The sequence below is a fragment of the Dryas octopetala genome, chromosome 4, assembly GCF_963921425.1.
Source record: "Dryas octopetala chromosome 4, drDryOcto1.1, whole genome shotgun sequence".
NCBI classification, from domain to species: Eukaryota; Viridiplantae; Streptophyta; class Magnoliopsida; order Rosales; family Rosaceae; genus Dryas; species Dryas octopetala.
Genome location: NC_141369.1, coordinates 1,108,130 through 1,131,313, shown reverse-complemented (window position 1 = coordinate 1,131,313; position 23,184 = coordinate 1,108,130). Strand labels below are relative to the sequence as shown.

The window sequence follows — 23,184 nt, the reverse complement described above, 5'->3', positions numbered from 1 at the left end:
GAGAGTGTTGGTGAAGTTATGCTTGGCCCGAACTTTTATGTCTCTTAGCTCCCCTTCCTTGGGTCTTTTCTGATGTCCATGCCCGGATGGGCCTGAATCGTCACCTTCATGACCCCTGATAATTTCCACTTCGTCTGAGCATACTTTGGTCGAGGATCTTCCTTCAGGTTCTTCCATCCTTTCTTACATCTTTTCATGCATATTGCCTTCCTCTTGTTGTCTTTCGTATTCTCCGACTTTCTTCGGCGCATCTTCTGCTATCCATTTTGTTTCGCGGAGTTTATCGAACATTTTCCTTATGTAAAGAGGCGCATCCCCCATTCACTGAGAGCCTCTTGAATTTTGTTGTTTTGTAGAAGGAGATCTCGGACCGCTCCCACCAGGTCCAAGAAGAAGAATTCTTTGGCCTACAGGTGATGTGGACTCAAGAATCGAACTCTGCATTGTTGAGAGGGTTTGCACTCGTTAGATCTTGGCTTCAGTTTTTGTTTTTTTTGAACTGTGGGTGGGGTACCTGCAAAAGATACTCTTATGCTTAAGTCAGTGTTTTTCTTAGTTGTTGTATGTTCAAAATGGGTACCTTGTCAAATAACTGAGCTTCTTAATTTATACTTGCAATTTCTTAAGAATTGTTGTAACACAAAATCTCCAAGTAGTTAAACGTAGAAAACGGCGGTCCTCCAAACACAAGAAAAACCTTCGGAGGGTAAAGGGGCACCGGTGTGGTGTCAGCCAAAGGCTCTCCAACGGTCAAGTCAGTAAACAAGATCGTTATAAATTCAAAGCAATGGTTCAGAGCTTAAGAATTACATATGTGGGACCATGAAATATTCTAGCATAGGACCATGGTTTATTCTAACATGGGACCTATCCATTCTCATAGAAAAAGGAGGAGACCTATTCATTCTCATGGGTCCATTGGAAAATGCATAAAAATATAGGACCCATGGTGTTAGAAGAATACGACCTATGGTTTGAGAGACCTAGAAGTTATGGACGTTTTTCAACAACATGCATGCAAAAGGACCGGAGGTATATATCACCACGAGTTGAAGGATCCATTAAATATAGAGCAAAGGGTAACTACCCTCACACTCACTTAGGGGGTCGGATGCATCCGAACACGGAGATACATCCGAACCCATGGATCCATCCGTGCCTAGGGACCTATCCGAACTTGCGGATACATCCGAGTATGCACCCAAAACTCACGAAGGTATTTCCATACCACCCATGACTAATGGGACCTAAGAACTTCATGTTCTACTGGGAAACCAACTCCCATACGAATTAAATGGCTTGAATCCTCTCCAAACAAGGATTCAAGTATAGGAGTTCAATCCAATATGGATTATATTTCCTGGTGATTACAAGTCTAACTAACTTACAATCCTAAGGCCATAGGGAATAAATCATCCCCTATAAACAGACTCTCATAAGATCACACAAAAGTAAGTAATTCCAAAGCTCTAAGCCAATGCTCTGAGTTGATAATTGATCTTTTTTTCTAACTTGACCGTCGGAGAGCCTTTGGCCGGCACGACACCGGTGCCCTCTTACCTCCGAAGGTTTTCTATGTTTTCAAGACCAAAGATTTCTAAACTCAAGCTACTTGGAGATTTCGTGTTACAACAACATACATTTGATTGATCTTATGAGAGCGTATATATAGAGGATGGGTTAATCCTCATGGCCTTAGGACTGAAAGTTTGATAAACTTGTAGTCACTAGGAAGTATACTCCTTGTGGAAGTGAACTCCTATACTTGAATTCTTATTTGGGAAGGATTCAAGCCACTTTGAGTTTTATGAGAGTTAGAATCCTAGTAGAATGTAGAGTTTTTAGGTCCCTCCCATTTCTTGCTTTGGGGGAGGTCCCCTTGCGTGTGGGTGTAAGCATACATGTGCCTCTTATTCTTTCATTTTTGGCGGTCCCTCGCGATATACGTTTTTAACGGTCCCTCAAGTTTGTTCCTTGCTCGGTCCCTCGGCTCTTACCCATTTCGCATGGTGAAAGTTTAATTTAGGTGATCTATTCACTCAATTAACTTGATTAATTTCACTTTCAGTGATCGGACCCTAATTTTTGGTTTATGTGATCACTCACGAACTAGTCAACCAAACACAACTCAGACGGTCCAGTAACAAAAATATGAAACTCCATATTGACTTCTAAAAACCAAAAATCACTTCAGTAAACAACACAAATCAAACACACCAAGGAACAAGTGAGATCCTATACACTCAGAGGATCCATCACAGTAGGCATCCCAGTGTTATCCACAACTACAGTGGTGTGTGATTAGCTAGACAATTAAATAAGGCATATATCAATTTCCAGCATATAGCTACAGTACCGATTTGTGTTTAAATGTTGAGTGAATCAGTAATCATAACAACACAAACAAGGAAGACAAATGCACACAAGATGTTCACCCAGAAAAACCACAAAGGGTAAAAACTGGGGGTCTATCCAGCTGACCAGGCAATCCACTAAATCAGAAGTTCAATACAAAAGGGAGCACTCAGCACACAAGCTCAATCACTAAGTCCTAGACTAAGTGGCAGCTTTCTTACCCCTTTGTGCAACTTCCATAAGCAAGGCAATCGGTCATTCATGAAGAAGGCAGCTCCACTCCAAGCTCATCAACCCATGGCACCAATTCGCACCAAGCCCAGTGGTTTCATCAATGCATGAACATGATATGCAAATGTAGGATTCACAAACAAAGATCAACCTTCTCAAGCTATCGGCATGAAAAGATTGATATTGAATCCTTCAACTTAAATCTAAAATGAATGTGTTTGAAGAATGTATGAAAACATTTAAGCACTCAAACCCATATAGAATTTTAGATTAAACAAAAACAAGTTCAGAAAATCTCTTTATGATTTTTCAAGAATTAAAAGACCATTTTCTGAAAAAGTTGAAGATGAGCACTTCACATAGAAAATACCCAGACGTGAAACCCCAAGAATACACGCTCAAAAATTGCTCATCGACACACAGAAAAGATCTGAACCAGATGCCCATATACCCGTACACACCCACGCAACATTCATGTTCGCCCAAGCCACGTGGAAGCCAATCAATGGCTGTCCACAAGAGACGAATGAGGGGCATATTCTCTTTGTCCTAGAGGGGTATCCTAGTATTACTAAGGATAGGAATGAGGAGCTGTAAAAAGGAATTTTGCTTTATTTTGCAAAAATCAGAAATGGGGAAGATGATGAATAGTGCTGATGTGTGAAGGTGTGTGGCGTGAATGGCAAAGATGCAATCAGATCTAATTGCTACAGTAGGGGAACCAAGCCATGTGCAATGCACATGCATGTTTAGTGAAAAACAGAACATGGGCTTTCAATGAAATGGGCTTAAAAAGCAAAACCCGAAATGGACCCACTGTAGCGACTGTAACTTAAATATCAACCACTGTACGTGAAAAACATTGTTCTTTATGATCAGTGAATGACTAGTCAAATAGACAAAAATCTGTTAATTTCATGAAATGAATGAAGTGCAGTATACCTTGTGTCTTTGTTCATTCTTGACTTCTTCAATGCAGCAGAACTTGTCCTAAGTCTAGCCTAGAGCTTGTGAGTGATTAAATACAAATTAATACAATTGTTTTGACAAGGAAAATAGCCAACATAACAAATCCTAGAAACTAACACATGGTCCGTTAAAACGTCTTGCACGGATGTTGCTTACTTTATTGAAAGTAGTGGTCCTATATCATGCTTTGCCACGGTACCCCTATTTAATATAAATCGGGGGTCCTATAGCTTTTGTTATTCTTCACGGACGAAATAGGGAGTAGGTCCCTTAGTTATTCTATGGGTCCTTCCTTGTTTACTCTAGGTCCTCACAATTGTAAAACCATGGTTCCACAAGAATCAAGTTCACGACTTGATATCAAAGTAATTTCATTTCACGCGTTTTGCATTCCGACGTTCACTTGAGGTTACTTGCTTCCCACATCCACGTTCATATTTCATTCCTTCACATGGTAAATTACCTGAGCTTTCATGAACGGGCTGGGCTCTACCCAGGCTCTCTCTATGTTGTTGGTTCATCCCCCAATTGGGTTCATTTAATTAACTGGGCTCCAAATTTGTGTTGTGAAATATTTTTCCCCATAGTATGGAAATTAAGCTTTCAGGTTTGAATTTATCTTAAATAAATGTGGATGCTACAGGAGCTACAAAGAATAGGGGCAGTAATTGGTAACGGGTAAGGAAATTATGAGTATAATGGCAAATCAATGAAGGAAATATGGTCTTCATCGTCTACGGAGGCTATGACTATTTTGGAGGAATGAAATTGGCAATAAATGTTGGTCTTACCCGCTGCATCTTTGAATCCAATGCCCAGGGTGTTATTCGTTTAATCCATATATATGGAGTGTCTTGCACTGAAAGTCCAGTCATTGAGGAGATCAAATTGCTATTGCATTCATTCTCACATGTTACTTTCCAATATCGTCCTAGATCTTATAATAGAGCAACTCCATCTTCTCTTCGATATGCTCATTGATCCTCTCATGGTATCCCTGAGTCCTCATCCGATCCTCTTCAGGGTCCTCAGTTATTTCCTTGGTCCTCGAAAGCCAAGAGGATCCCCAAATCCAATAGAAGCTCCACTAACCATGCATACTAGTCAAAGTTCTAGAATGAGAGCCAACAACATAACCCCCAATCAAATTATCACACTGACTTTTGAACCACACTATAACCAATACGTCGATTCACGAAAAATGTATAGAAAAGTATTTAATTGGAGTAGAAGTGTCAATAACATCAGGCAAAGGCAAACTGGAATAGACATAAGGGGGGGGGGGGGGGGATCAGGCCAAGTCAGTTCAGAGGCACCTTTGTTGGCGTCTCACTCGCCAACAACGCCTGAAAGGCATCGTTGGCTCTGGCTTTGTGTGAGAGGGGAGGGAAGGGAAGGGGAAGACACAACGACACTAAGTTTCTTTGATCTTTTATGCCTTACAGCCTTCCAAACATGTTGAAGGTTTTAAGGCAACAAGCTAGCATCTGCTAGCTATAGTTGCCTACTACTGTAGCTATCATTCTTCATTCCAATTTCATTACCTACTTGATAACATGGATTTGAAAGAAAAGAGGAAAAAATAAAAACAAAAATAAATAAACACGAGACCTTTAAACCACAATTTCAAGAAACAAGCTTACAAGGCATATACAAAATTTCATCCACCGTGAAGAGAGAACCACTGCCTAGGGGAAAACTGAACAGTGGTTCCCCCACACAAGGGACTACAAAAAAGGCACTCATTCCTTTCCCCTATTAAAATCACAATTACAAGACCTACCCATTACACAAAAAATCAACCTGTATATCCCCTCCTCATCAAAAGGGGACTGCTCCTAAGTTGCTGTACTTGACAGTCAAGTGTGCTTCGAACAGAATGTAAACTTCTGTTAAGTACTTATCGTCCTTCATGAAGATCTTCTGAGAAAACTGCTGTCCGTGAGATGTTTTCATTATCAAAGGCACTTAGGCCAGAGTAAGGACCAGAAGAGAACATCGATGATGACACATCAGACTCAAAGGTAGTTGATGACTGCCTGTGATTGGGTCTGGCAGTGGAAGAGGTTAACATGGAATCCTGATATTCGGTGACCCGTTGCACCATCTTCAGTGATTGTACCACTTCACCCATTGTGGGGCGTTGGCTTGCCTCGGGAGCCACACAAGCTGCTGCAATTGTGCAAACTCGTATAAAATCTTCTGTTGGGTACTTTCCTCCAAGACTAGGATCAGCAAGCTCTTCCAGTCGATCTTTGTCTCTAAGAATTGGCCTTGCCTGAAAGAAAGAAAATCCACGTCTCACTTTCCCATCCGAAATAATATTGGCAAAATACAAAACGAATATCGCGCTTCAAAAGAAGGAACACATATAACACTATTTCTTTTCTTTTCATTTTTTTCTAAAGAAATGACACTAGTTACATTCTATCATTTTCAATAGAAAAAGTGGTCATTTAGAAACAGAATAATGAGGGACGGATTTATAAATAATACTAACCCAAGTGACAAGATTCTCCTGTCCAGCTGGCTGTGACATATCTACAGGCTTTCTTCCAGTGAGTAATTCAAGGAGGACAACCCCATAGCTGTAAACATCACTTTTAACAAGTAGGTGTCCAGTCATGGCGTACTCTGGAGCTACATACCTGTAAATTAAGTTATTAAATCTTAGTGCCATTCCATATGGTGGAGATGACAAGCTTAAGGAGGAGAGAAATTGAGACCAACCCGAATGTGCCCATCACACGAGTAGAAAGGTAATTTGCTCTGCCTTCAGGTGCCTGTTTAGCCAGTCCAAAATCAGCAACTTTAGCATTAAAGTTGTTCTCAAGCAATATATTGGATGCTTTAAAATCTCTGTGGATAACACAAGGTTGTGAGTCCTCATGCAGGTAAGCAAGTCCTCTGGCAGCATCAAGTGCAATCTTCATTCTGGTTTCCCAATCCAAAGGACAATTTACTCCCAGGGGACCTGAGAGAGAGAGAAAGAGTATTGTCAGCAATGCATATCAAAAAGAAAAAATATGATTAAGGCATAAACTGTTTTCTATTTTGAAATGCTACACTCAAAAAATAAATAAATTTAGTAGAAACAGAAAAATTTGGATGCAAATGTGATTCAGGAAATTACCATGGAGCCAGGCCTCCAAGCTTCCATTTGGTACAAGTTCATAGCAAAGTAAGTTCTGTGAGGAGTCACGACTGCTATAATACCCCACAAGCTTGACAAGATTACGATGATGCAGCCTGCTAAGCATCTCAACCTCAACCAAGAACTCCTTATCCCCCTGTTGCCCTCCATTAGTAAGTCTTTTAATTGCTACAGCGGTACCATCACTCAAGACACCCTTGAAAACCTTGCCAAAACCACCCTCTCCGAGAATGCTTGCAGGTTCAAAGTTGTTTGTTGCTTGTTTAAGTTCTTCATATGCCAGAAATCGAGTGCTGCTTGGGTGGGGTAGAGATCCTACCGCTGGAACCGTATCGATAGTCCTCTGCTTTTCTGGGGTTGAAAAGTGAAAAGGAAAAAGGAGGGAAAAGCGCATGAAATAAACAACTTGAAAAGATTCCGTGGAAAGAAAACCTATAGTAATCATGTAGAAATGTAGAACGGTCAAATTCAATTCTGCTTCCAATTTCTGTTTTGGTGTTTCATGCATCTTTTTTCATCAGTCCTTAAAAATTTTCTTGGTTAACTGGATTGAGATCATTTAAAATGAAACACCCAGAGGCATGATTTACGGGTACTTTTTATTATTAAAAGTAACAATAATTTAATGGAAAACAATATCTTCATAATTAAAAACTCTAAAGTGTAACTAAAAGTTGGTCCACACAATGGTTCCTAGCAATAGTAAGTAATGACCAGGATAATATCCAATGATTATGAACAACATTGAGACCAGAAGAAAACAAAAGAAATGTATGATTCTGAAATTTAAAACACACACCTGTTTCTCTAGGAGATGCTTTAGTCTTCTCTTGACGGAACGTGCATAAACAAAGTATAAGCACAGATATAATGGCAATGAACAGTATGGCAACCCCAATACCGATAATAAGAACCCAATTTGGATGTTTCCCTTTATTTGAACCACTTAAGGATGTAAGAGTTGGTGATGGTTTTGGGGGGACTTCCACTGGTAATGTGGCAGAACCAGGAGCTTTAAAGATAAAAAAAACAAAAATAAGAAGAGCATGTTAATATTCATGCAACAAAGCTAATTCCTCAAAGCAAGTAAGCCAATCATCAATATCAAAAGACATAATAAAGTAAGAAACAACTTCAAATAAATTATTGCTCTACCCCCTCACACCTTAAACAATATATATATAGTACGGTACATGCAAATACACAGCTACCTTAATGCACAGAGATTACCTATTTGTTACTATGGATTACATGAATGAAGCAATATGTACTTAGAACTTGAAACATTACAGTTGTCTCACCGTAAAGATTGCCACCATATTGAAAACATACACAAGTTAAGAAGATTCTGAAAACATTAGGGGACATGTCAGAATTACCTTGAGAAGGAGGTGGAGGTTTAAACCAAGTTATATTGAGGAGTTTGTAATCACCCACTAATGCAGGGTCTAACTTAACCTTGTGCATGACAAGAGAAGAGTTTATTGCAGATGCATCACTGGCAGAGAAACTGACCCCTGAATATGGAGTAATATCCATCGAAATATTTAACCTTGATAAGCTGAGTACATAAAAGTTAATCAGCTCTATTTGAGAAACTTTCAAACCAAGCTGGGAAGCAAATCCTTCAAGAAAAAGATTCAAATTACGATTTTGTGAAACATTTAAGAGGAGAAGGTCAAGCTTTAAGGGATAAACACAGTGGCAACCCCGACTTCCGCGTCTCAATACCATATCTGGTTTGCAACAGTCTGGAAGAAATGAAAAACACCCTTGTCAGCACCAAAGTTAGGTTCAGCACAATTACATTGTGTGGAATAAATAATAATCAAACAGTTGACATTAGTATGAAATTAAGTAGGAAGCCTAGTACTTCATCACATGTAAACAACTTCAATATATATACTTTGTGGATAGGAAATGGGAACTATTATAAAAGAGAAGGAAACAATACAATGAAAGATGGACAAAAAGTCCATCAAGCAAAAACAGCAACCATTGCCTAACAAGAAAAATTACATCAACAATAGACTCCCACCCAATTAAGATGTGTTACACCAAAAGGAATATTCCTAAAATGCTTAGACAAAGAAGCCCAAAGAGAGGCTAGATATTTGACTCCCAAATAGAAACCAACTCCTCCTTCCTGTTGTGAAAGATCCTTTTGTTCCTTTCTATCCAAATAGTCCAAATAGAAGCCAAAACTGCACACTTTAATGCCTAACAAGAAAAATTACATCAACTCAAGACTTCCACCCAATCAAGATTGTGTTATACCAAAAGGAATATTCCTAAAATGTTTAGACAGAGAGGCCCAAATAGAGGCTTGTTATTTGACTCCCAAATAGAAACCTTCCTGTTGTGAAAGATCCTTTTGATCCTTTCTATCCAAATAGTCCAAATAGAAGCCAAAATTGCACACTTTAAAGTGTAACAGCGTTATTCTTTGCCCCCATACCAAATAAGTTCTGTCAGCAGAGAGTGACAGCCAAACACTTGCAACAATCTAATCCAAATTTGGTTGTATATTTATGTTTTGTGTGTGTGTGTGTGTGTGTGTGTGAGAGAGAGAGAGAGAGAGAGAGAGAGAGAGAGAGAGAGTATGATATATAGGTAGTAAGAGGGATCCCTCTTTTTAAGAAAAGAAAGGGACAACATGTGAGGCCCACCCCCAATGCGATCCAATAATCTGATCCACTTTTTAAGTTCTTATTCAAAAATCATTCATACAAAAATAAATAAATATTGGAAACCATTTAGTCATCTAATTGTGATCAAATAAAAGACAAACAGTGTTTCTGAGAAATATTGAAATCATCATGATGATGATTAAATGTCTAATCAATTTTTGATTTGGATGATCTTTTTTTTAAGAGTGACCCTTAAAGGAAGACCTGAAAAATGGCCACTTTGGGACCAATGGACTACATTGCAGGGTGAGCCCCAACAATATAGTTCCTTTCTTTTCTTAATAAAAGGGATCGCTTATAAGAAGGGCCTTCTGTGTGTGTATATGTATATTATCAAAGGACTAAATGATCCAAATTAAGCATATTAATAATGAGTATTCCAATTCTTTCATAGTAAAGTAATAATCCGAAATGATTGAATTCATAAAATAAGAAAAAGAGGAAAATAAGAATATGGTCCAGAATGTAACTTACTGGAAACGGAAGGAGAGAGTGGAGGCTGAGCTAAACCAGAAGGAATTGTACCAGCATTTGACTGTGTTGGGGCAATATTCTTAAAGCCAGCAATGGGAGGTGCTAAGCCACTCCTCTTCATTGACGGCTTCGACAATTGGGAAGTTGTAGGGGGATGACCAGCAGTTATCAAGGGGCCATAAAAAGGAGGGTGTGCAGGTGATAGTGCAATTGGTGCAGCACGTGGCAAGAAATGTTTTTGCCATTTCCTATGGGACACTGGCAAATTGGCTGGCAGGGGAAGATTTGGCATGGTGAGTACTGCCAAAGGTGCACCCATTGGAGATATTGATGGTGCTTTGAGTACTGGTACTTTGGCATCACCGATGTATATCACGTAACACAACAAAAGCGACTGTTTAATCAACATCCATTGGACCTTCTTCAATATTCCTGCTTTTTTCATTCAAAATTAGAGTTCAATCTACCAATCAAAAGGAACTCACAGTGACAAAAACTTCCACAATAAGGAAAGCTCTAAATTTGTTACCCAATTTCTAGTTTGAATGGCTCCGAAACAAACGCATTGAATGGTCCCCCTTGTTGCAGGGACCCAAGAAAACTAAAACAGCACTTAGTAAACCCTAATAAAATGCCTTGTTTATGAAGGGACTAAGCATGTAATAATTATTTCATTTCATTTTCGTAAATCTTCTCTGCATACAAACAAAGGGCTACTATGAAACCCGAGCTCCTCGCTGCCACTCAATTCATTACCAGAAAGAGGCAAATCACAGTTTTAATAACAACCCCTTTTCCTTATTTCAGTAAGGACAGGTTGAAAAGGTGAGGTAGGAACAATGTATCTAAATGAATGCATCGCACAAACAATTACTCCTACTACTACTACTACCACTGATGAGCTCTGAAGCTCACTAAAGAATGGGGACCCATCATTAGGCAAAGCAGCAAAAAAGCAATAAGCTTCAAACCCAATTCAGCTAAGTTCTCACTTCAAAACTTCAACTAGATCTCTGCAACTAACAAAAATGACCCAAAAAGCAACAACAAAACTAAATTTACCAGTGGGAAGAGAAGCAGTGAGCACAGACATCACCGACAGCCGTCGATTACTTGGAACGCTGTAGATCTACAAAACCAACCGCGAGATCACGCCGTTAATGAGCGCAACAAAACTTGAAACGCGAAGCAGCAACACTAGGAGCTGAGACCGTCGCTAAAGGCGTTTGAACGAGGATCCAACGGCGGAGATACCGTCGTGAAAATCCGAACTCGGAACAGTAGACTCGGAGTCGTAATCGCCATCGCCGAGTTGAATTGTAGGGACGGATAGGGAGCTAAATTCACCAAGTGGAGGCTCGAGTCCAGAGAGAAAAAGACTGTTGGTGAAGGTGTCGTTGAGTTCACTCACTCTCTCTCTCTCTCTCTTCCTCTTCCTCTTCCTCTTCCTCCAGTGCTGCAGAAGCCTTTTGCTTTTCTTTTTCGTTTTTTATTTTCTGGGGAGGCGCACAGTCTTTTATTCATAGCTAAAGTGCGCCCCTTAACGGAAAAGAAATAACAAATTAACGGTAATAAAACAAGGACGTTCGGCTGTCTCCATTCTGCTGGCAGTGGGTCGTGACAGTCGTGTAAATGAATGGTTGTTTGTGTTTAAGTAGGGATGCCACTCCCTCAGTTAATCGGTATTAGGGGATTACCATATACCAAAAGTTTGAGAGGGCTGTTATATGGACACTATTTTTACTTTCACTATACAACCCTCTTTCTTATTTAGTAAATTATAATTTTAATCCCTAACTCAAATGATCGTAATACATTCACTAAATCTCAGAATAACAAAATCCTTCATCACCACCGAAGATGAAGCCAGAAAAATGCACCTATGGGGCACGCACAAAATCAAAAAATTCTTAACTACAGCTAGGTCTTTCATTCTCCTCAATACCTATTCAAATTGGCACCACTCAAGTTTACCCTAAACCCTATCAGATTTTTGCAAATAAAATAGTTTAAATATTAATAGTTATTTTAAATTTACATATGTAAAACTACCCATAAATTGAATGTTAAAGAATTTTGGCTCAATTACAAATACATCCATTAACTATATGTGGTTTTTTCAGATTTGTGCATAAACAAAAAAATATTTCAGATTAGTACACTAATAGAAATTTACAAAATAACACATCCATTACAAATTTCGTTAATAAGGACATTAAATATCAGTGTAGATAGTGCTCACGTGAATTTTTTAAATGATGTGGACACCAAATTTAAACCACATGGATTAATGATGTCATATTTAATTGTATTTTTATAAGGTTTAAAAGTTTTGTTAGTTTTTTTTATTTTTATTTAATCAATATGATATTATTCATCCATGTGGAGCAAATTTGGTGTCCACATGTCACACCCCAAGGTGGGGTCTCTCACTTTGAGCATGTGGTAGCGCCACATTGGCCATCAACCTTGAGATAATTTTATCTTAAAGCCAATGATTAATGTAATAACAATCAACACAAATAATCATCTAAAAATCAGAGTTAAATTTTTACTTTTATAAAAACAATTGCAACCACTGGAAGCTTTGTATAAGTAGTGAGCTAGTAAATTTGTAAATGAATTCATGAGATGGAAAACAGACTCTTGCTTTGAAATACACAAAGTGAAGCAATTCAAATCAAAGGGAATTCATTAAAACTTCTCAACTTGAAACCGAGTTATAAAATTGAACAATGAAACATATAATGAGCCATTCTATTCCTTAGTACTTCCTTCAACAGATTTCTAAACCAATGGATAAAAATGAAAGGTAAAATAAGAAAGGGATTATAACACACTTGTTGAGTTCATTTTATAATATATTTTATATCCTTAAACTTTACATTTTAGTCATTGTCTTTTAGCATTTTAGTGATTTAATTAATATTTTTTAAATTTCTAGATAAATATTGAGTAATTTTAGTTTTTATCTAATTCCTTAGATTTTATTAGGTTTTTCTAGAATAAATTTTTTTGAGTCATGATTATTTTTAGTATTCAAGTTTTTATTAATTAGTATTATTTTATTTTGTAGGTTTAATCAAAACAAGGGAAGAAAAAAAAAATGGCCCAAAGAAAAAAAGAAATGAAGCTGGCCTAGCCCAGAAAGAAGAATTGCAGATGGAGAGCCCAACTCGCAGGCCCAGCTGAAGGAAGAAGAAGAAAAAAATGTTGAAGCTGGCCCAGCCTAGTGGGAGGCGAAGAGTCACTCGCCAACAACAATCACGTCATCAAATTGCTTTGATTAACCTTTTTCCAGCCACTCCTGCGTCGACACGTGGCACCTCACCAACTGCTTCCGCGCATCCTTCTGCCCAACTGTCTCTCCTTCTTCCTCTCCAACTGCGACACGTGTCTCATGCAGCCAGCCACTCACGCCCAAGCCGCATCTTTCTCCTTCCCGTGAAACAGTCACGCATTCATTTGATTAATCATCCAATCAGCCATCCGTGTGGTGACACGTGGCACCTTCTTTCCGCCTCTCTCTCTTTTCTCTCATTAATCTCCCTCTCCTCCAACCAGAAGGCAACACGTGGCGGTCAGCTGTTCCCAGCCGCAGCCAGCTTTCTTCTCCTGCTTGTCTCTCTCTCTCCTCCATACCTGTTGCTGCGTGACACGTGGCAGAGATCTCCTTGCACCAGCTTTTGTGCTGATCATTTCCTCATCACATTACCTACTCTTTGCTTATTTAAAGAAGCCTTTAGCCCCTTCTTCATATTTTTTTTCTTCTGTATTTAATTTTTTTGCCTCTTTTAGCTATTCCTAGGATTTCTTTTCCAAAGCCTTTTGACTATGATGTATGAGAGAGAATATGAATGTTATTTATTTTATTACACTTTTATTTAATAAAATGAAATTTTAATTCATGTCTCTTTTATCTCTTTTCTTTGTCTTTTATTTACCTTATGCTATTTAGTTACTTATTTAATAATCTAGTTGCTTTATTTAATTATTCATTGTTCTCTCTTAGTTTAAATGTTATTTTGTTTCTTCTTATCCTTTTATTTAAGTTCTAAGCTCATTGGTAGTCACTAAACCCCCTTACCAAAGTAAGGAGGAAGCACCATCATGAGTATTATCAAGTTGAGACTTTTATGTTAATTTTTTCCTTACCTAGATCCTAAAAGTTCTAGATCTTGTTTATGAAATGAGAAAGAAACCATCTTTCGCCCATAATGTCATATATTATGGATAGTTAGAGCCTCTTTCAACATTTTGATTTATGGTTAATCTTTTAAACGTAAACCTTTTTGAACTCTAATTGTTCCTTAGTCTTTGGTTCACTTGGGTTGTTTAAAGTTTGTATTTTTAAGCAAAATCAATGTCTACCATATAAATCTTCAATTTTTGTGCTCAAATCATAAATATATTTGGAAGAAGGCATCAAGTTAACTCTTTGGTGCCCTCCTTTTTGAAAAATTACTAAAAGCCTCACTTGATGTGTTCATAGTGGTATGGAATCCTAACCTTGGTTTTTATACTATTGTTTAACTTCCAATACCAAAAAGTTGTCCTTTTTCCTCTCTAGTTTTAGTATTTAAATTCTTGCCCTTTTCTTTACTTTATTTTCCTTTCATCTACTTTATTGTTTTATATTTTAGTTGCATTTTCTTTTAGTTACCTCACAAACCACAATCTTCCAAGCTAGGTAAGTTTTAAATAAATTTAGAGTTTTAAATTTAGTGTATCTCATTGCAACACTCCATTGGGTTCCACCTCGTCTTCTATACGAACTTTACTATAAAGACTCGTATATTTGCAAGTAATAAATAAATTAAAACAAGTTTTTGGCGCCATTGCCGAGGGAGTGTTCAATACACTAGTTTAGTCTTTTGGTAATTTAAATCTTCCACTAGTTTTCATTTAGTTTGTTTTTCTACACAAAAAAAAAAATATATATATATATTTAAAAAAAATTCGAATTTTCCTTTAATTAGTATTTTTTTAATTTATTTTTCTTGTTCTTTTTTCCACTTTTATAAGTGCCAAAAAAAATATATATTTTTCTTACACTTTCTTGCATCTCTTCTCTTGTAGGTGCCAAGAAAAGAAAGAAAAAAAAAATTTATATTCCATCACTTTTGTTTGTTGTTTATTTTGGTAGTTTTCTTTATTTTGTGCTTGTGATAGTTATAACTTCTTGTTTTTATTTAGCATATTTATAGTTTCCTCTTTACTTGTAGCTTTCATATCTAATATCTAGCATCATCTTTTATTTTCTTTACCATTAGTTTTGTCTACTTTGTCATCTTTTGAAAAGAAAAAATATATATATATCTTTAGCATATTTATCTCCTTGTTTTCTTTAGGTTGTTGCCTCTAGTTTTAATTGTTGAATTTTTCTTTTTTCTTTTATTTATTGTTAAAAAAAATAATATATATCCATATCTTTTTGTCATTTAGTATAATTTGCTTAAATCTTATTTATTGTTGTCTTGTGCATATTGTTCATTGCAACCTTAGATAAGGTAATTTATATTTCTATTTCTATTTCCTCTTTTTTTCATTTCTCTTTTCCTATTTTCATCTCTTGTTTATTTTATTTTAGTTCTATTTCCCTTTCTCCTTTCATTGTAGTTTTAATATTTATTCTAATATTTTTCATTTTAGTACGTGCATTAGGGAGAAGTTTGCAAATGTGTGGTCATCAAGAAAGAGGAATTGCTAGCAAAAGTTTGGTTGCCTTCTCCTAATGTGTTGTGGCCAATATCACCACACTAGTGGTATACTCTAAGCTTTTTCTTTTTAAAAGCTTTCTTGATTGGTGTTTGCCTTACTTGTACATTTTACAATTTCATATATCTTTGCTTTGTTGATTGTTGCATTTTTCAATTAGCATTCTTGCATAATCAACTAGTAATGGCATTCACCCCCAACAAGATAAAGATTGGATTTTAATCACCAACTTCTTGCTCACCTAGGCTAACCATCTCTTGCTTTCGTTAATCTCAAACTCAATTTAATTAAAATCAAGTAGACATTGGCCAAAGGGTTCACGAAACTCATAGGACCCTCTTGGAAGGAGCCAGTTAGTGGATACTCCGATGAGTGTTTTTGAAAATACAATGTCTAGAAAGGTTCTTTAAGGTTGCATTCATCTTGATGCTTAAAGGGGACTGAGTTTTAAGAAAGACCGTTTGTGACTCCTCCACCCCTTCCGGAACCAGCTTGGTTGTATTTTTAAAAGCCTTATACCGGTATGCTGCTAATTTGCTTTGAAAGAGAGGAGGAGCTTGTCTATTGCTTAATCAAGATTAAGATTATCTAAAAAACACTACCCAAGTCTAAGTCAAAGATAATTAAATTGCTTGTTTGGATTAACTCTTTGTTTTGTGATTATTAGTTGTGTTTGCTTTGTTTATTTGTTAGTTTGTCCATATTTGCGTCTAAAAAGGTAGTTAATTAAGTTCAAAAAATTAATTTAAAAAAATAGATTTTTGAAAAATTCTTTTCTTGAAAGCCGTCTAGTGTATGTTTGGTCGCCATTCATTGAATCACGATTTAGTACCATTCAACCTTGAAATTGAGAGAACACTTAGATATTTAAGATAAAGAATTGAACCGGTAATTGAAATGGGTGAAAATAACATTGAAATTCGGCCGTTGAGAGAGTATTTTGCTCCCGTCCTCATAGACACCCCTTCTTACATAGTGTTGCCCCACACTACCGCAACTCATTTTGAGATTAAACCTCACATCATTCAATTGTTACCTTCGTACCACGGATTGGATTGAGAGGACCCGTACACGCATGTTAAATAATTCATTGAAATTTGTTCAACCTCTAGATACCAAAATTTTCCTGATGAGTCTATGCGTCTCCATTTATTCTCATTTTCGGTTAAGGACAAAGCGAAAGCTTGGTTTAACTCCCAACCCCCCGGTTCCATCACCTCATGGGATCAACTTGTTAAAAAAATTTTGTCAAAATTTTTCCCTATGTTTAGGACTAACACGCTTAGGAGAGACATTTCAGAATTTAGACAAAAGGATGATGAGCAGTTTTATGAAAGTTGGGAGCAATTCAAGGACTTAATTTTGAGATGTCCTCACCATGGTTTCGAGACGTGGCGTTTGGTGCAATACTTTTACAATGATTTAACTCAAATAAATCGCAATATGGTAGAGTCCATGAATGTGTGTACGTTTTGAAATCTTGGGGAAAAGCAAGCTTATGATGTCTTTGAAAAATTGTCCGAAAATTCTCAATAATAAGATTTCTCCAACCCACATGATAGACAAGCCAAAGAACCAAAGCGTGGGGGGTTGTATGAAGTGAAAGGCGATATAGACTTAGGGTCTAAGATTGAGAGCCTAATGAGAAAGGTGGAGGCCTTAGCCTTGAGTCAAACCATGAGTTCCGTTAACCATGTCCAAAGTGAGGTTTGTTTTCATTGTGCTAGTCTGATATGCATAATGTCCAAGCGTATTCTTCTTTTGTACACTTTTTTCGAGAGCAATGTTAAGCATGCGAATGCCCTTAACAATTTTAAGAAGCCATTTGTGAACCAAGACACCTTTTCTGAAACTTACAACCCCAATTGGAAGAATCACCCAAATCTTTCTTGGAGACAAGGTCAACTCTAAACAAACTTAGGAGGAAATTCAATGCCAAACAATTCATTTCGTCCTCCTAATCCCTCATATTCTTATGTTTCTCATGTTCCTCATCCCACTCCACAAAGTGTTCCCCCACAACAAAATCCATCATCACCCTTAGAGGACACTTTCCAAAAGTTCATGCAATTGATTGGTCAAGCCTTTGTTGACGTTAAAACTTCCACCAACCAAAATACACAAGTCATTGTGAACCTAGAACATCAAATTGGTCAATTAGCTAACATTGTGGGAGAGAGAGAAGAAAAAATTTCCAAGTCAACCCATTCCTAATCCAAAGGCTCAATTTCATGTTGATCCATCTAGTTCATCCAATGCTCATGAGCATGTTAAGTCTATCACAACCCTTAGGTCGGGTAGGCAAATTGATAATAAGGTTCAAATACCCAATTTGGAAAAAGAAAATGATGAAATGACAAATATGAAACAAATGGATTAGGTGACCTAGAGCTTAATGTTGATCATAATGTCAAGTGATCAAAAGGAAAATAGTCTTTAATTGTTGATCATTCTCCAACGCTTTTGCCCAAAGCCTCATTTCTTCATCAGTTGGCTAAGACAAAGAAAAATGCACAATTTAATGAAATCCTAGAAGTGTTCAAGCAAGTCCATATCAATATCCCCTTCCTAGATGTCATCAAACAAGTGTTTTCTTATGCCAAATTCTTGAAAGACATTTGCACCATAAAAAGGAGAACCAACGTTCCAAAGTAAGCCTTTCTCACCGAACAAGTTAGTTCAATTATCGAGCATTGAATTCCGGTTAAGTACAAGGATCCCAATTGTTCTACCATTGCATGCACGATAGGAACTCATTATATAGGAAGAGCATTGCTAGATTTAGGAGCAAGTGTGAACCTTTTACTATACTCTGTTTATGTGCAACTTGGCTTAGGAGAGATGAAACCAACCTTGGTGACTTTCTCTTTAGCGGATAGGTCGGCTAAAATTCCTAGGGAAATGGTGGAAGATGTCTTGGTCAAGGTTAATGAATTTTATTTCCCCGTGAATTTCACTGTGCTAGACACCCAACCCATAACCAATGCTTGTGAACAAATTCCGGTAATTTTAGGACGTTCATTCCTTGCCACCGCAAATGCCCAAATTAATTGTAGGAATGGAGTCATAAATTTGTCATTTGGAAACTTAACTATGAATCTTAATATTTTTAACATAAGTCACCAATCACAAGAGGCTGAGGATAACATTTGTGAGGTTAATTTAATCGAACAAATAGTAGTAGACTCCTTTCATAGAGATAGTGTTAAGGACCCACTAGAAGCATGCTTAGCCCACTTTGGTTGTGACTTTGATCTTAATGAAGTCATAGAAGAAGTCAATGCACTCTTGGACTCCACACCCATCATGAACACCGCCAATTGGAAACCAAGGGTGAAACCTCTTCCTCTTTCCAAAAATCCTCCACTTCTTTCCACTGTTGAGCCATCCAAGCTAGATCTCAAACCATTACCTGATAACCTCAAGTATGTGTTTTTAGGATCTTTCGATTCTTGCCCGTGATCATAGCCTCTGATTTAGATGTTGAGAAAAAATGTAAGCTTGTGGAAGTTTTGAAGGAACATGGAAGCCATAGGTTGGTCCATTGCTGACATCAAAGGCATTTCTCCATCCATTGTCATGCATAGGATCCACTTAGAGGACAACACTAATACTTCCTATGAGCCCCAAAGACGTTTAAATCCTGCCATGAAGGAAGTAGTGAGGAATGAGGTTTTGAAATTGTGGATGTTGGTGTCATTTACTGTAATGTTCAAAATAATAATAATAATAACAATAATATTTAGGGAGACTTAGAGTTCAGTCCATTTTTTGAGCCTTTTTTAGACTAAGACCGGTAGTGATTTAGGATTTTTAATTAAGTCATTTTATTTTTTTTTTTTGACGGCTTTATGTTAGGTTTTAACTCCAAGATTTTGGGCTCCGCCCAAAATCTCGGAGTTAAAACCTAACATGCAGCTTCTATAAAGCCGACTTTACACCCTAGGAGGAGAAATACCCTTCAAATTGGGGAAGGACTTTATTATAAATTAAAAGGATTTTCTTATAAATTAAAAGAACTTTATTATAAATTAAAATGATTGTCTTCTAAATTATTATGAATTAAAAGAATTTTCTTATAAATTTTAAAACACTCCCGGTCTCCATCTAAAAACTGTTTTTATAAAGGACCTAAGCCTAATTATCTATAATATTTATGGGCTTTAAAATTGGGTTAAATTTCTAAGTTTGGGCTTTAGCCCAATTGTTTTACAAAAGATTAAAAAGCCCAACTTAAAAAAAATATATATATGGAAGAAGGGATAACATCAACGTCCATCAGCCCTCTTAATTTGAAACACCTAAGCTTAAGATCAATGGTGATGATCCCTTAGGAGGAAAAAAAAAATATATGGAAGAAGGGATAACACCAATGTCCATCAACCGTCTTAATTTGAAATACCTAAGCTTAAGATCAATGGTAAAGATCCCTTAGGAGGGATGAGTCCTTATCTAAATAATGATTAGCCTCATTTCTTCTTAACTGAATAAACCAATTAGATGGTTACTCTAACCAAGACTTTGGCTATAAATAAATTGTGTAAGTGTGCTTAAGAATACCCTTAAGCAGCAAAACTAAACAGAGAAAAAGAGAGAGCAAGAGAGAGAGGAAAAGAAAGAGAAAGAGAGAGAGAGGAAGAAGAGAGAGAGAGAGAGAGAGAGAGAGAGAGAGAGAGAGAGAGAGAGAGAGAGAGAGAGAGAAAGGGGAAGGAAGAAACTTGAGAAAGTTAGAGTTCAAAGTTAAGCTTCATCCTTCTTAGTTGTTTAGACTTTGCTTAAACAGTTGAACAACATCTTTTAGTTTCTGTGGTTTTTCTTTTTACTGTAGGAATTACAGGTTTTAGCCTCTTTTTAACTCCAAAGGATAGGAAGGAAGGTGAGCTCATGGAACCATAGGTGTTTTTAGCAATTTTCTTTTGAAACTTTTATTTTTAAATTTTGGTTATACCTCTTTGTTTGGTGTTGTTAAACTAAAAATAGTTTATTTATAACCTTATTATAGCCATAGGAATAGGTTTTGAGGGTTGAAAACGAAAGAAAATAAAAAACCAAGAAAAATGAAAAATCTGGAAATTTTTCCAGAAAATTTGAATGTTCGTATGGCCTCCTTCCGAGCCTTATAACTTGAGTTTTAACCGTCCGTTTTTCATGTTCTTTATATGGTTGTAAAGAGGTGATGCAGAGCTTTAAATCAAGTATAAGTTTGCTCAATTTGGTGAAAGTTTGGTAGGTCAAAAGTCGAGTAAAAAATGAGATAAAAAAACTGGAAAAACAGGGGTTGTTTTAAAGAGACGATGAACAGTGACCGGCCAGCCACCCCCACTCGTACCGCCGGCGCGTGGTGGCGCGTGCGGCTGTTTCACGTGACCCTTTTTGGCCAATTTTCTCCCTTCCAACTCTATTTTTCGATACGAGTCCATTGATACAAGTTTCGCATCAATCCAACACCTCTAAGTTAGAGTGTGAGTTACACTCTCCTTAAAAAGAGAGTGAAATAAATTTAAATTTAATTAAGTTATATCTAAACTATATTTTTTTTTAACTTTTTAGACCCGAACACATAGGAACGGACCAAGAAGGAACCCGTGCTCAAGAAATTAAGGTAGGGTCTCTATTTCCTTAATGATTAGACTATATTACAATTAATCCTTGTGTCATGTTGTGTGATTTTTTTTGTGATAATTTATCTTTATTACTTGTGATGGTATTTCTTTATTAAATGTATCAAGTTCATTATATTTGAGAGGAAGCTTTTATTATTAATCTTGTGTGTGCACTGTGAAATTTCTTAAGTTTGTGATACACTCAAATTGCATAAGGTTTAATTATTATTAATATCCGATTTAATTTCTCTACACATACATTAATGTTTATCTTTACATGCATAATCATAAGTGCATAAGGAAAGTGTGATTGTGAACAATGTTAAGAAAATGATTAATTAAGACACCAAGAAGAAAGGGAGATGAACTTGGTGGTCTCGTGATTTAGAGACACCATGGAGAAAGGGAGATGTACCTGGTGAGCTCATGATTTGTGGAAGAATTATTGAAGGAAAAGTGGAATTAATAATATTCACAATATTTGGGCTTAAGGGACGGACGGGTGTTGGCTCATACTTGGGACATTCGGGGCCACAGTGGAAGGATGCATGGTATGAGACGTGTAGGCCTGCTTGTCTTGGGTATGTGTCAACGGGAATGGTTAAAGAGTGAGTACACACATTCTCATTGCTTATAATTGAAATCATTATCTGTATTTCTTTTCTTTTACTGAGACATTGATTAAATGTGATAACTGGCCATGAGGGATCACTATACCCTATTGAGCCTTAAAAGCTCACACCCTAATAGATCGTGCGGGTGACAGAAATATGACCGATGGTGTGGAATACCTAAGGGAAATTTAGAGAGTTTGCTGGAGTACTATATTTTGTTTGTTTATCAATAAATTGTAATATATAAAAAGATGAACATCTAGTATGGTACTCTTGGAACAGTAGTTTACTAAATAAAGTATATTTTTCATTTTCACTTTACTTAGTTTCTTCAATTATTTTATTTTCTTTTCTTTTCTTTTCACGTCTTAATTGTAGAAAAAAATTTATTAATCTGTGATTAGAACGTAAGTCACGCTTCACTCTGAGATATTAGATTTTATTCATGATTGAGGCATGACATTTACCCCATTTCTGATAGTCATTGGGTGAGTCTTGTCTACGTTGTTCCAAAAAAATCTGGCATCACTGTTGTGAAAAATGATGACAATGAATTGATTCCCATGCGAGTGCAAACCGGTTGTCGTGTATGCATAGATTATAGGAAATTGAACGCCGTCACTAGGAAAGACTACTTCCCTCTTCCTTTCATTGACCAAATGCTTGAGAGGTTAGCCGGTTATGCCTATTATTGTTTCTTTGATGGTTATTCCGGTTATAACCAAATCCTTATTGCACCCGAGGACCAATAAAATACTACTTTCACTTGTCCATTTGGTACTTTTGCTTACCGCCGTATGCCGTTTGGGTTGTGCAATGCACTCGCCACCTTTCAAAGGTGCATGATTTCCATTTTATTTTACATGGTAGAGCGATTCCTTGAGGTTTTTATGGATGATTTATCTTTTTTTTTGATCTTCTTTTGATGAATGTTTGCATCACCTTTCATTAGTCTTAATTCGTTGCAAAAAGAAAAATCTTGTTTTAAATTGGGAAAAATGTCACTTTATGGTAAAAAATGGTATTGTATTAGGGCATGTCATTTCTTCTAAGGGAATTGAGGTTGATAAGGCTAAAGTTGATCTAATTTCTAATTTTCCACCTCCACGAACTGTTAAGGAAATTAGATTATTCTTAGGACACGCCGGTTTTTATCGAAGATTTATCAAGGATTTTAGCAAAATTTTGCATCTCTTGTGCAATTTTCTAGCCAAGGATTTCTCATTTGTCTTTAATGATAATTGTGTTTGTGCCTTTGATAAACTTAAGTCTTTATTGACCTCCGCTCTTCGGTACCCTCTTTTTTGGGAAATTACTAAAAACCTCACTTGATGTGTTCATAGTGGTGTGGAACCATAACCTTGGTTTTTATACCT

General features: G+C 36.8%; 1 protein-coding gene and 1 non-coding gene across 4 annotated transcripts; both read right to left on the bottom strand.

Moving 5' to 3' along the window:
- Nucleotides 1-5,169: 5,169 nt before the first annotated feature.
- LOC147285994 (Protein kinase superfamily protein) lies at nucleotides 5,170-11,358 on the bottom strand. 3 transcript variants are annotated; one of them, XM_086241125.1, is made up of 8 exons: nucleotides 10,936-11,358; nucleotides 9,874-10,308; nucleotides 8,089-8,460; nucleotides 7,509-7,721; nucleotides 6,689-7,060; nucleotides 6,286-6,529; nucleotides 6,056-6,203; nucleotides 5,170-5,833 (listed from the first exon to the last, which is right to left on the bottom strand). In XM_086241125.1, exons 1-8 carry the CDS (start codon nucleotides 10,964-10,966, stop codon nucleotides 5,456-5,458), a joined length of 2,193 nt encoding a protein of 730 aa, XP_086097251.1. In that variant the 5' UTR covers nucleotides 10,967-11,358; the 3' UTR covers nucleotides 5,170-5,455. The 3 variants fall into 3 exon arrangements, with proteins under 3 accessions (XP_086097251.1, XP_086097252.1, XP_086097253.1); XM_086241126.1 differs by having other exon boundaries at nucleotides 9,874-10,305; XM_086241127.1 differs by lacking the exon at nucleotides 9,874-10,308 and having other exon boundaries at nucleotides 10,936-11,356.
- Nucleotides 11,359-16,869: 5,511 nt separating this feature from the next.
- Nucleotides 16,870-16,976, bottom strand: LOC147285993 (small nucleolar RNA R71). The gene has a single exon (XR_015122150.1). It is a non-coding gene; the product is annotated as a small nucleolar RNA R71 (small nucleolar RNA).
- Nucleotides 16,977-23,184: the final 6,208 nt, after the last annotated feature.

Excerpts from the sequence above, each read along its gene's own strand:
- LOC147285994 (XM_086241125.1), bottom strand. The coding sequence starts at position 10,966 with ATGTCTGTGCTCACTGCTTCTCTTCCCACTG. Across the intron at positions 10,309-10,935 it reads CACTGCTTCTCTTCCCACTG|CAGGAATATTGAAGAAGGTC; the intron begins GTAAATTTAGTT and ends GAATGAAAAAAG. Across the intron at positions 5,834-6,055 it reads AGGAGAATCTTGTCACTTGG|GCAAGGCCAATTCTTAGAGA; the intron begins GTTAGTATTATT and ends TCTTTCTTTCAG.